The sequence below is a fragment of the Cinclus cinclus genome, chromosome 3 (genome assembly GCF_963662255.1).
Source record: "Cinclus cinclus chromosome 3, bCinCin1.1, whole genome shotgun sequence".
In the NCBI taxonomy this organism is placed as follows: domain Eukaryota; kingdom Metazoa; phylum Chordata; class Aves; order Passeriformes; family Cinclidae; genus Cinclus; species Cinclus cinclus.
The window spans coordinates 53,625,851-53,639,758 of NC_085048.1; the positions used below are offsets into that span (position 1 = coordinate 53,625,851).

The following is a 13,908-nucleotide window of genomic DNA, read 5'->3' on the forward strand; positions in this document are numbered from 1 at the left end:
TTACAAAGCCATTCCCATCTTCATCAAGGAATGGGTATGCCTGGAGCAGAGCATTGACAACGATGTTATATTGCTGACTGTTCGGATACCTGTGCAAACAAGATGGAGATGGAAAAGAAATACTTGGTTTTGTAGACAGCATTCAACACTGGAGTCTATACTGATCTACATTAAACTATTTCTGACTGTTTCTCAGGCATCAATTGCCCTCCAAAGAACAAAGGGAGCAGCTAAAAAGCTTGCATGAAAACTTTCTATTGGTTTCAGTAGGTTTCAGGACCTTGGTCTCTTTATTTAAGCAAACATATTAGAGAATAGCTTAACATCCATTTACATCTGTAAACAACAGGTAACACCCCAAAATATATTTAATGGTGTTTACTTACAGTGATCCTTTTAGGTATTTTGTCATGTCTGCTTGCAAAAATTCAATAATCCTTATTCTCATACTGTGATCAGGGCATTTTTTTTCTGCTAATATGCATTTGACATCATAAGGAAAGTCTGGCAAAACATAAGAACTTGTCCACTGCAACATCTTTTGTCTTGCAAAAAATGATTTCAGGTTTTTTCTGTAAAAGAAATGATTGTATCATCGCCATCACATCTTTCTTCTATGGAAATGCAGGCAGGAAGGAAAGAGAAATACATGGGAAAACGCAAGACAAGGGAAAATTATTGCTATAGAAATTCAAGGCCTGCTGTCTTTGTCCCTCCATGAAGAATGCCTACAAAAACAGCAGTCGATACACACAGAGTCAAATGTGGAATGTTACAACCAGCAGACAGCAGGAGGTGGCTCCTAACAGAAAGCAGAGCAGAAGTCAGTGGGGGCTTGCTACTGTTGCAAAACACCTTTATCTGTCTTCATTCATGGTATGTTTCCTCTCTAGTAAGACAAACAGCTTCATTGAATGAAATACTATATGTGACATCAGTTAAGGCTATCTTCCCACAGGGGAAGGTAAGGAAGGGATGAAGGTTGTTATCATCAGCTCACGTCAGAAAACAAAACAGGCACAGCCCAGCAGCTCCTGTCACAAGAACACCATGACTGCTATTTACACAAGTCACACCCCAGCTGGGTGAGCAGGTCATCACCACTGGCTGCCCAAATCCTCATTCTGGAAGAACACAGGGAAAAGTGGGTCCCAACAACCAGTTATAGTCTCAATACCTTCTTGAATAGGTTGGCCTATAACTCTCCTTCTTTCTGACCTGGTTGTGCTGCCACACCACCTTGGAATCTTTTAATACCTCTTGTGGGTTATCAAAATCTCTACATCCCTGATAAAATTGCACCAACCCCAGCCCTACCAATGCAGTGCTGAGGAAAAAAGTATATCGTTTCAGTACAGTATTCTGCTACTAACATCATTAGAAGTACTCACAGCACTACATTTTCCCCATGCAAAACAACCAGATTTCATGGGACACAGATGGTTACCAATAGATGTAAAGTACAGTAGAGTTCTGTTACCACTCTGCAGTCTCAAAAGGAGGCAAAGTTATGCAGGAAGTGACAACATAGCCACATAGACATATTCATGTCCTTTTTTTGGTGATAAATCAATATACAAGTAGGAAAATAAAACCCAACTGAGATTCTAAAATCACTTGGAAATCCCTCCTATGCAAACAAAGTGCAGATGTTCAATGTAGCATCACTGAGCAGCTCTGCAGCCTTTAAGTTTGCATCCTGTACCTTCACCAACTTTCCTGATGGAAGTGATGTAGCACACAGGCTGCAAGTTACTACATAATGCTTTCAACATGCTACCATTTAAAAATACCTCAAAAGTGGACAGAAGTTAAAAATTTACAGTACTTTTCATCTAAGCAGCACTGAAATTCCTTTTGTTGGTAATACCACTGAAGCTGAAAAGCCATTTCAAAAAGTGGCAGGGTTTATAGCAGGTTCCATTTGGACACACTGGACTACATTAAGTCACCTGAGAAAATAATTTTTTCTTTCAGTTGGGATGGCTAATAATCAGGGAATCATGTCAACTCTCCCATTCACCAGTCCCTTCACACTTGCCACAGAAATAAAAATACTCGTAATTTAATTTCATTTTGTTCTTCATTTACCTTACTAATACAAAATAATTCCTTGCTCTCCAAACGAGATTTAAAAATTCCTCTGGTCTCCACACTGAACGAGATTAAATATTTCACTAGTTTTAGCTGGACTCATTGCTGTTGGGAAGTCACGTTAAACATGTGCTGCAGTATTTCACAATGAAATACAAACTTGTTTGAAAAGAGACGCAATTCCACATAAACTTTATCCTCAGAAATGCTCACATGCAAACTTGTTTAACCAAAAGAACAGTTCAGTTCATCTGTAATGCTGTTCTCCACAGTCAAGGAAGGTTTTGGCTCTATCCATAAATCCCAGTGCCCATACAATTTCGAGATTTAGGTACAAATATATATAGCCTGTTTCTAGCCATACCTCTTCTAGCCAACCTGAGGCAGAAATTAGATGAAAATCTTGAAACTGCAAAAAAATAATCTCAAAAAAAATCTCAAAACCTCAACTTACATCCTTTCTTGTCTCTCAGTTCTTGAGATTTTTGTTTCTATAGCTAAATTAATGTAATGGCTAGCTCAGGCAAAATTTCAGTGTCCCTGTTTCTCCACAGTCAGATGTCTGACTTACACCCCTTTCTTACTGGTACTAGGAATCCTGCAGCAAGTTACAAGGAGCCACAAAGGAGTGACAAAGGTCTTAATTATTCTTTTCATGTAGTTTTCTCACAATTTAAATCCCCAGAATGGCTTCTTATGAGGTGAAACAAATGCCAATTCAGATGAAGCAAGCTGGTCTCTATGCTTAGCTCCATTATGGAACTGCATCTTAAAAAGCAGCTCCTCAGCAAAGAGACAACTATTCACAGAGCTTTTACCACTCAGGTTTTGTAGATTGCCACTTTAATGTGCTCAGTCACAGTCCTGTCTCACACAGCTATTTCCTTCTTTGTCTCTATTGTAACCTTATTCTGCTCATACACAGCATGTCTACTGAGACATGAAGCTGTAAAATAGCATTATTTTGGGAGGAGCCATTTGTCTCCTTCAGATGGAAAAATACCTCACAAGAAACCAAAAAGGAAAAAAAAAACCAGCAAAAAAACCTCACAAAGAACCCCCAAAGACCCATCTGTTTGAATTACATATCCCCTGGCATCCCTAATCCCAGGAAATACCTTGTTTTATTGCCAAAAAGACAAAGAGTTACACATTTGCAGTGTCACCCAGATCATTCAGTGATGGTTTTTGATTACACTGGAGGGAAGAGTGGGAAGCAAACACAGCATTATCTCTCCAGGTTCAGTGCCCCATGCAACATCACACAGACATACAGAGCTACCTGAATTAGCTGTAACAAGTCAGTAACAATAATCTTGGTATCAATATAGGCCAATAAAGATAGTCGTATAAAGTGCCATAGAAACCTAGAAACAAGATCAAATACCCAATCATAATAAGAATTTGCTGGTTTTGAGCTCCTTGAGCTAGTAAGAAGGATCTGTTTCCTGCATCTATTTAGTTCATTTAGGGCAAAATGTGATTGAAAGGCCAACTGAGCTCAGATCCCATTTAGTCAGAAGACATAACAGTTAAAAAGAAATTTTCTGACATCAATAAAGGGTTGTTTTCCTTTTTGGTATATCCACATAAAACTCAGCACATTGGTGAAGCCTCAATAGATTCTCATTATTCACAAATGAAGGTCTAATCTTTCATATGTGTACATTACACATCAGCAAGAGACTGTGGTCTGAAGGTTTGTAGTCTGGAAGAAAGTCCATGTTAACAAATCCAAGGAAGAAACAGAGGAGAAAACAAGCAACTTGCAGGTGTGAAAGAAAGAAAGAAAGGAAAAGTCTTCAGCTGTAAAAAAAAAGTTCCATTTCCCCAACACATGTATAATATTCTTTCAACTTTATGTCAACATTTAAGGTTGCAAAGGCTATTCCCACCAAAATGAAGAATTTATGACAGAAGATGAAATATCGAATAAAACTTTCCTTTTTCTCAACAGTCAGATAAAAAAGGGCTCTATTTTTCTATTCAAAATTCTGGTATCTGTGCCTAAAATATCCCCATGGCACTCTCTTTTAGTGCTTTGTTGTAATTTCCAACTTTTGAGCAGAAATACAAGGTTTTCCAGTTGCTCCCTAAAGCCTGGGATTTGCAGTCTACCTAGTCCTTGATAACGTCTTATATTTTTTAGCTCCCACTAAACATAAGGGCAGGTATTCTTTAGAATGAAAAAGAAGTTACCCACAGCAGTGTTAACTTCAGCAGGGCTGGGATGTGGGAGCTGTGAGGTGTGCCAAAGCTGCCCATTTCCCAGAGCAGCTCCCACTTCAGCTTCTACTGCAGTACCCTTTCTACAGAAACCATCATGCTTCATATGAGCACAAAGTTACAGACAAAATTAAACTGCTTCCAAAAAAGTTTGCAAGATGCAGACACAACCTTCTTCTAGAAAGAGTCCAGATTTTTTGACAGTCTGAGGAGCTGCATCACATAAGGGAAGTCTTTGCGCTTTCACTTCATGAGAGGGCTGCAACTGTGGGTTACAGAGAGGGGAAGGAAAAATGCTCCTTAGGGAATCTGACTGACAAAACTGCCAGCTAAATCGGGCCATTTAAAAGAAATGGGGTTTATTCATATTCACCCCGTAAGATGCGTTATACTGCATCCAACGAATTTTATGGGTTTTTTGGAATTTCTTTTGTGTTGCTGTTATGACTTTGCTAGGCCCTAATAAGGCAATGCAATTGGTGTCTTCTGCAAGTCATTTGTAAGACTTGCTCATTTCTGGTGTGGAAAAGACATAGCAATTTATTTCTTTTTTTCCTACAAACTTCTGTGGAAGACTCACAGCACCAAGTCAATAAATTCAGCTCCGATGACCTGAAGCACTCCGCAACTCTGAATCCAATTGTCTTGACTTTCAAAACATTGAGGGAACAAGCACAGACAATAGCTATTATTATGACTCTTCTAGGTCTTTTAGTTTAATATCCTTAAGTATCCTGCTGCAATGACAGAGACATGAAATGCTGACTTAAAATAAAAACAAACAAAAAAAGTGGCAGAAATTCTTTCATCCACATACTTTAAATTTAGGATTTAATTTATCTCCCTCAATCTCTGAAGTGACCAAACCAAAACTCACAGATAAGACAAATTTCCTGAAGGCACAATAACAATCAAAGTGAAATTATCAGAAATCATAAAAATGAAATTATTTTTCTGGTATGTTATACCAAAGGTAGAATCAAAGCATCTGACAACTGTCCTTCTGAACAAAATAGACAGGCAGGACTTCATTCCTACTACTGAGCACTGTCAAAGAATTAACATGTGGGGTTTTTTTAAGTCTGCTTTTCATGTCCTTATGAGCTAACTGAAAAAAAGACGATCACATATACCAGAAATAATTCTGATGATATCGAGAATAAGGTCTTTGCTTAGAAACTAAGAAACTCTTAAGCTATACATTAAAAAGCACAATCTTACTGAGTTTTCACTATAGGATTGTAGCTACATTTGTGTGTATACGTATGTATATAAAAGTAATATTTGCCCGCTTGTGTAAATGGAGCAGAATCATTTTAAGTAATTGGCTAAGTGACAATTTTTCAGGCTATGTGCTTTTTTCTATTTTCCTTTTAAAATTTTCTATTCTTTTTCTTTATTTTTAAAGCACAAGGATAAGTGTGTTTCTGATAAAGCACATCAAACAGACGAACGATACTGATGTACAGCTTGTAGGGGAAGCAAAGGAAGGAGCTCTCTAAAGATCATTAGCAGAATACCATGATAATTAAAGACACTTTAGATGCAGCTAAGCAGGAGTCAGGGTAGTTGCCCTAGCCTGACAAAAAAAATGTGGGACTGGCCTAGTTAAAGACATTTTCTTCACTGAGGAAATGAATGACCCATGCAGGCCCAGTTTAGCTGAGCACTGACCACATCTTCCAAACTCACAGCAAATAGGAGAGTTCAAAACCTATTGAGGCTGGCTGGAAGATCTGTTATCCTGCTTGTGCTCTGAGCAAATTACTCCAGGGCTTTCAGACAGTAAATCTGTTTTTTCAGCTCTCAAGAGCTACAGAACACGTTTTTACAGAAAAAAAAAAATTACAAATAAACATGTACCAGGATATCGCTCTTGTGGGAAAACAGCTTGACCATCATAGTGGAAGCAGTGGAAAAGGGAAACATTAGGGACTTCATTTTGCTAAGCAAATATGTTGAGGAAAGGCAGACAGAACATATAAACCAACCAATAAAAGGCTGTTTTTCCACAGCAGTATCAGGTGTTTACAAATAATAAAAGTCTGTCCTAGCAACAAGATAAACCCGAGGCTGACAGGAGCCATAAAGCTGCTAGTACGCCAGCACAGAAAAGCAGGAATATGGGAAATGCATTTACTGAATTGTCCTCTGTGTCTATCTTATTGTCTTCACAGACAGGCACTGCTTCAAGATTAATCTTCTTGGGAGATTAACAAAAAGATTGGCTGTTTTTACTTCTGCCATTGCTAGGAAAGCAGTATTCCATTGGAGTAGCCTGCAAACCTTATCTGGTTTTATGTATGCTCAACTTCAATACAGGAAGAAAATACTCAATTGCTTCATCCACTTATTCTTTATTTTTGTGTTCACTCTTCTTTGATATTTTGGTAATATTTAATAATATTTGTGGTATATTGAGTGTATTTAACACAGTTGTTAAGACTACCTACACAGGAAACACATAGAAACTTGGAGCTAATACACCAGCATTAATAATCCATAAAGGCATCCACTAATTCATTTCCAGCAAAATCATACAGTTGTTGAAGCTATGGCTCCAAAAATCTTCTGGATAAAAAAAAAAAACCCAAAGCCAAAAACAAACACAAAACCCCAAAATCACACACAAAACAAACAAACAAACACAGAAACTCAAAACCAAACCAAAAAAGCCATCAACCTACAAATCTTAAATTTGTCAGATTGGATGAAATTAACAAAGAGAGAGAGGCTATAGGTATAATTCTGGCCAAATACCAATAATTCAAACTGTACATTGTGTAATAGTTACTCTAATTCACACAACCCATTTGAAATTCTTTAAACAGCACAAGGTAAATTAAATAAAAATAAACATCCTTTAGAAGCACAGTCTAAAAATCGCAGGATCATAGTAGTGGCTTATTCCAAGGGTTCAAGTGATTTGGATTTGTTTCTTTGATAACAATACTGAAAGGATCTTTGGAGTTTTTGGGTTGTTCTTTTAAAAACTGAAGTACCAGGACTTCTAAAAGCATTAAATCATCCCTGTGGGGGAGAATGGAAGGGGGAGACGTTACAGCAGGTGGAAATAAAGGGGGATAATGATAAGAAGACAAAGCTTTGCAATCAAGAAAATAATTGCCTTGGAAGAGGAACAGGATTCTCCTTCAACACTGACTGCCCATCTCAAAGAAGAAAATCATGGGTAGGAAAAAAAAAGAAAAAGGAGAAAACCCATCACATTGTCTTGTCTCCAGTTTCTAGGCAGGTTTATTTTGATAACCAAGGAAAATGAGTGCGCAAATGGAATCAGCATGCCTACCTTCCCAAGTGCTATATTTAAGAGGCCTCAAGCACACAAGTTATTGAATAGTGATATTCCACTCTGTAATGACTAATTTGTCAGATTGTTGTTGAAAATGCATCTGTAAAATATGATTTTTTAAAAATCACATAAATAAAGATAAACCTGTGTCTTGCCCTCTGCATGAGCTAACATGAAACAGTGAGCAAGGAATCACACCATCATGCTATTTCATTTAGTCAAATTCTAATAATTTTCTGTTCTTCTTGTTTTCTAAATACACCTGGATATACCTGAACCTGACCTACAGCAATTAAGATCACTTTTTGTAAAGTATAAATGAAGCAATAAGTGTTTATGTAATTTTCAAAAGGTAAGGAAAATTTAATGAATATATTATAAACTCACTTTTGCTTTAGCACTCTATGATCAATTAGTCCTTTTTCATTTTTAGCCAAACACAGATATTTCTTCTGCTCCACAGGACCAGAAGAATTTAACATCTGTCTGTCAGTAGCCCTGAAAGAAAAAAGAAGAAAAATCACTCTCAGGTCTTGTGGAAAGAAAGCTTATAAAAAAGCTTATAAAAAAGAGGAAGTTTAAGGCTCTAAAATTCCAGGGGCAGAAACAGAAAGGGAGAAAATTAACATATCAAATACGTCATGATTTTATATGCTATACCTCTTAATCAACCTCTCAGTTAAATATCAAACTCTGACAAACTAAAAGGAAAAATGTAGAAAGTTCTGCTTGCTTATATTCTAATTACTACATGGTTACAAATCCCAAGAAAATCAGCCTTCTCAGAGTTGCAGGGTAACTTTCACCTTGATAACCTGGCATCTCCTAAATTCTAGGAAAAGCTAACCATTACAACATACAAGGGGTGGGCTGAAAGAGCTAAATACACAGCATTTCAATACATTTCTATTTAACTAGAATCTTGCAAAGTTGTTTTTTACAGTGGTTAAGTCAAAAGCTTCAATTCAGCTTTGCATTACTCCAGCCACCCTAGATCTCCAAATACTTAATGGTCTTACAGTCCACTGTTCCGGGCTTTTTGCTCCAGCTCTAGCTCATTACTAGCAACAAAAACTATAGATACCCACTTTGCTATGAGCCAGTCCAAATCACTGCTTTCCATTTAACCTCTGTGTTCACTTCTGCCCCTCTTCATATTCTTGTTATTTCTTGTTTTGGTAGATATGTTGTTGGAAACCAACATCAGCAGTTTTGCCTCACACTGGAGGAAAGGCAAAGCTAAGATAGGGGATACTGTTATGCTGCCAAGAAGTCATGGCAATCATAAACTACTTTTTTTCTCCCCTATACCTCATCCCTTCAGACCACCTAAACTCTAAAGAGGCTCTAGAAACTGTTCCAGCCTTAATTCCACTCAACACACAAAAAGGTGTTATTGGAAGTGACAATAAAGTTTGCCATATTTTAAAGGGGAGTTCTCCCTTTCCATGAGCCAATACATTTCAGCCATGCAGATAAATGAAACAAAGAAAACCCTTAGCATATTCTGTGTGGCTCTTAGAAATGATTGTGAAAGGCATCTTAGTATTTACGTGGTAAGGTCTGTATGTGAGCTCCTCACACACACATAAGCACAGTTTCTACTGTGTAACTGAACCAGTGACAGACCAAGGATGTTAAATCCAAATCCAAACTGCTGGACATGTAAGCCACATCTGGTGTCCTTTCACAAATCTTCCACACAGTGAGTGTTCACCTATCGCACTCTAAATTCCATGTCCAGCCAAGGACTTTATTTCTGTCAGGGAGGAGAGGTCAGCACAATTCACACACAGTCAGAGGATGAGCCAAGGACACCAGGATAAAGATGTGGCAGCCAGGAGTGCACCAAAAAGCACTGGGGATAGCATTGATATGAGAAATGCAACAGCAAAATAGAGCTCTTGGAAGCTCCACAGTGCCTTCAGCTAACCCAGAAAGAGACTGTGATGATGATGCTTTCTTCCCTGCCCTGAGCAATGCCCTCTCCACAGTCACTAGTCCTGGCAGGGTGAGAAGCTCTGGGAACAGGCCCAACTGAGAAATCGTTCTGCAAAACAGAAGAGATGGTTGGTTTTCACCTGGGCTCAAGCACTGCGTGATAGGGGCTAGGAGTGTGTAAACTCAAATTTCACTGTTGTTCCCTGGCACCACAGGGGGACCACACAACCAGCTGTGGATGCTACTAACTGCAAATCTTATCACAGTTTCTCTACTCACTGCAATTCAGCCTAACATCACTGAGCAATGGAGGAAATGTGAGTTCACATATATTTGTGAACTATTGGAACCATGAATTTTACATTTGTTCAAAACAGTTTCTCATATACTTTAGTTATGAGTCCTTGAACTAGATCAAAAGAAATTATTCTTACAGGATTTTGTTCAAGATGTACTGAACAGAAAAAATAATTTTGAACTACATCACTAAGAAAAGCACTGCAGTGTTAAGAAAAGAGAGTCACAGCTATCTGCACATAAGGATACAACTTTTAGTTTTGTAACAAATACTCTTCACTATAGGTGCTTTTTCATCATTTTATAGCCTAAAATGTACAGAATATATTGAGTTTTTACTCATACAAAAATACATGACTGAATGCATCTTGAACTTGATTGGTTTTTATTCTGTCATTGTTGCTGACACAGAAAATATTACAGGAACAGCAACTTATTTACTCAACTTCCCTGTAAATAGAAGGATACTAGCACCTTATTTTCCAGGAAGGAGACTAGGTAAGGAAAGATTCTAACGAAAATTATATCCACTAACATTTGATATTTTAAGCATTCAATTTTTGTCTTTTCGGAGTCTGCAGAATTTCACAACAAAACTGTTGCACTCATGCTACTGCAAATGCATGCTCTTTGTGGGACAGCATGGCTTGATCTGCAAGAGCTGAGCAGCACATGGGAAAAAAGTCACATTTGAGGCACAGTCTATCCAAACACCCCCAACAAAGTCGAGGATGAAAGCTAAATATCCAAAGCAACATTCTAACTGCCATAAGCATAAGGACATGCTTTCTTCTGAACCCTCTGCTAAAATCATGGTATATCCACCACACTTTGGATGAAGTACAGGACCTACAATCGTATCTCTACCCTTAAAGAAGGAGCTTCCTATAAATCAAATAGACAGGCCCTTGGTGCAGAGAACTGGCTGTGATTGCATACTTCAGGTCTGTGATAAATCTTACATGCAGTGACTTGGTCTTCCTGCAAACCCCCTTTACTCCAGTGGTGCAGGAGCATTTACCTGAGGAGTTTCACAAATACTTCCACGAGGACAGGAGGATGTAGCTCCCTGTGCAGTTCAGTTCTGCTCATGAGCTCGAGTTGTTTAGAGGTAACATGGTTATCACTGTTTAAAATGCTTTTGTTTGAGCTGTTAATCACCTCAGAGTGCACAACCTGGACTCCTTTTGGATGAAGGCAAATGCTCTGCAGTTCTAATCCTCTGGGATTAATCCTACTGTGACTAATACAGCCTTAGTGCTAGCCCTTTCCTTTGAAAAAATGCATTTTGCATCCATGGCAAGCCATTGTCTACAGCCAGGATTCTTGGGTTTAGAAGGGATCACTTAGAGATCAGGATTTCTCTCCTCAGCCAAGGCATTGAGAAAAACATAAGCCTGCAAGACTTAAAATAGATCAGAATGGAAGAAAAGGATGGGAGAATCAACAAACCCCTCACCCAAATACCCCCCAGTGAAAACACCCCACAAATTATGCCCCCTCCTCCCTCCCATAAGAAACTCCAAACAAACAAAGAAAACCTGCTTAACCAAGAGTCAGAACAAAATCACTGAGGACGACCTCCCTAGAATCTGTTTTCTCAAGATCTACCTAGTTTCACAATAATTTTCAATAATCCCATTGTGGGATTATTGAATGCTTACATCTGGACCAAGAATTTCCTTTGACAAACTGACTTTCAGTACATCTGTGACACAAATATTATCTCTGGCTAAATCATTATTTTACTCCAAGGCTTACAAGCATTTAAAAGTAAGTTCTTCAAAAGGTTAATATTGCAAACAAAGAAAATCTTAGCTATAGTGAAAATTTGGCAGTGCTTCATCCAAATGAAAACAAGGTCCTAGAACTGGCTAGGAAGGAAATCTAAATTAATTAATGACATGGTTCAGGAATGTTGATACCCGGTTTAAAACCACAAGGTATTAATCCAATTTTACATTTCACATTTGTTACAGATACTCAAAATATAAAATCTAGGTACAGCTGAAGAGCCAGTAAATGCCAGTTTTAAAATGCCATTAAAAGAATACAACTATACCCAGACTGATATTCACTGTGCCATGAACAAACTCACCCACTGATTACTTCTGGAAATTTCTGAGTAGCTGTTTCACAACAGTAGGTGAGGGATTCCAGCCCACTCTTCTGTTGCTGGTATTTTTTAATCAGGTCCATCAGCACAGCCTGGTGCCCAATCTTCTTCACCAGCTGCTGCACCATACGATCATTAAGAGCCAGAAGAGCTGCTCCACTTACTTCTTCTTCTGCAGATTGAAGGGGATAAAATGATTAATGTAAAATAGCTTTATAGTTATAGTTACATTCTGTATGCCTAAAAGCATGATGATGGAAGACAGGTCAAAGGTACTGCTGTCAGTCTTCTTCAGCTGGCACCATCCTTCCCCAAGCAGTGCCAGGAGTCCTAATCACTGGCCAGATATCTTTCCCTGACAAAAAGCCAAGTCTGAAACACACTGAAGCAGTGAGTGGACTATTTTAATGCTTTAAATCAGGCCTTGCTTGAACCACAGGAGACTATTACTTGCTGATGAAGGAAATCAAGCTTTTAAACAGAGTACACAAGAACCAGGCTGTTCACATAATAGTTTTTTGTGCACTCTTCTGTAGAGTGTTTATATACTCAGACATAAAACATTCACACACTACATTTGTATTATTTCAAAAGATTTATACAACATGAAATAGGCCCTGTCAAGACTTTTAAACTGCCAGCTCTGATCCGAGGTGTCTCTATTTATATACAGGCTTAAACTCATCCCCAGAAATTCTCAGACTTTGTAACAAATCTGTGCTCTTATGTTGATTTATCAGATATATGCCAATTTCTCATCCTAATAAATTTCTATAAAAGTCTGAGGTTAGTATATACACACATGCCCCAAACCAAAACAAGGTAGGCAGTGCCAATTAAATGCATAGCAAGAAATACTAAACAAACTCCACCACCACCACCCCCCCCCCCCCCCCAACAACAACAAAAATGCTTACCACGGAACTTAGGTACTAGTTCTCCTAAATTTCTCTGTTTCAACCAGTTGCAGACTTGCTCAACTGACCAACTTTCCATCTTCAGTTGCTGCAATGATAAATTTCCCTCTGAAATGAAAAGGGGATTATTTTTGTGCTGAACTCTAAGCCAAACTCCAACATTTCATAACAAAACAATGCACTTAGCAAACAATATATCTCCATGATCTGAATAAAAATACTGCAAAATAATCCAGCTAATGCCTGTTGTAAGTAGCAGTTTCTTTGGATCACTTTCCTCACCTCCTCTCCCGTCACTGATTTCCCTCTGTTCTGAGGCAGCCTCATTCCTTATAAAACAGGACCTGCTCCAGTACCATTAACACCCAGGTTTCCACACAGAGAAGAAAAAAGGTGTGAAATTCACCACCACCATCAGGCTCATCAGGAAATGGCTGACATTTTACAGAAGGAAAAAAAAACCCAAACCAACCCACCATCAGATTAGAGTCTGTCACATCCATGCTTACAGTCAATCAAACACCTTAACCCTCTGTGCACCACCCCGCAGGGCAGGTACCCAGCAAATACTTAACCTTGAATTACTAACACCTGGGAACAACAAAGGTGAAAGGGAGGAGACTGCTCCTCCTGTTATTTGCTGGTTCCTTTGTCCAGGCTTCAGTGGTACCTGGGAGTATGCAGTGGGCACTCTGGGAAGGCAGAGTCTCTGGGGCAGCTGGAATGTGTGCATCCACCCTCTGGATGAGTCCTGCACATATCCTGTGCCCCCTGCCTGGAGCATTCACTTGGATGATGAAGGAGTGCAACACATCCCATAAACCACTAGAGACCTCCCCAGAGGAAGATTACTTATGAAGACACAGCTTGTTCCATGCTGCAAACCTCTCAGCAGCAGAAAACTCTCTCTGAGGAGAATTTTGTTATAAATGTGTTTGAGCTCCATAACCTAAAGGAGCACCACGTGCTCCATGACCATGCTTGTAATCCACAGCAAAATGACATTA

The 13,908-nt window shown here is 38.7% G+C and overlaps 1 protein-coding gene across 4 annotated transcripts in view; it reads right to left on the reverse strand.

Moving 5' to 3' along the window:
• Positions 1-12,998, reverse strand: part of SAMD3 (sterile alpha motif domain containing 3) — a 34,886-nt gene extending 21,888 nt beyond the window's left edge. The window contains exons 1-5 of one of the 4 annotated variants that reach the window (XM_062488809.1): positions 12,902-12,998; positions 11,967-12,156; positions 8,018-8,128; positions 387-572; positions 5-89 (exon numbers count right to left, since the gene is read on the reverse strand). In XM_062488809.1, the coding sequence (XP_062344793.1) occupies positions 5-89; positions 387-572; positions 8,018-8,128; positions 11,967-12,156; positions 12,902-12,980 (651 nt within the window). In that variant the 5' untranslated portion in view covers positions 12,981-12,998. The remainder of the gene's footprint in view (positions 1-4; positions 90-386; positions 573-8,017; positions 8,129-11,966; positions 12,157-12,901) is intronic. The other 3 variants (XM_062488806.1, XM_062488807.1, XM_062488808.1) reach the window with 3 other exon arrangements.
• Between the last annotated feature and the right edge of the window lie 910 nt (positions 12,999-13,908).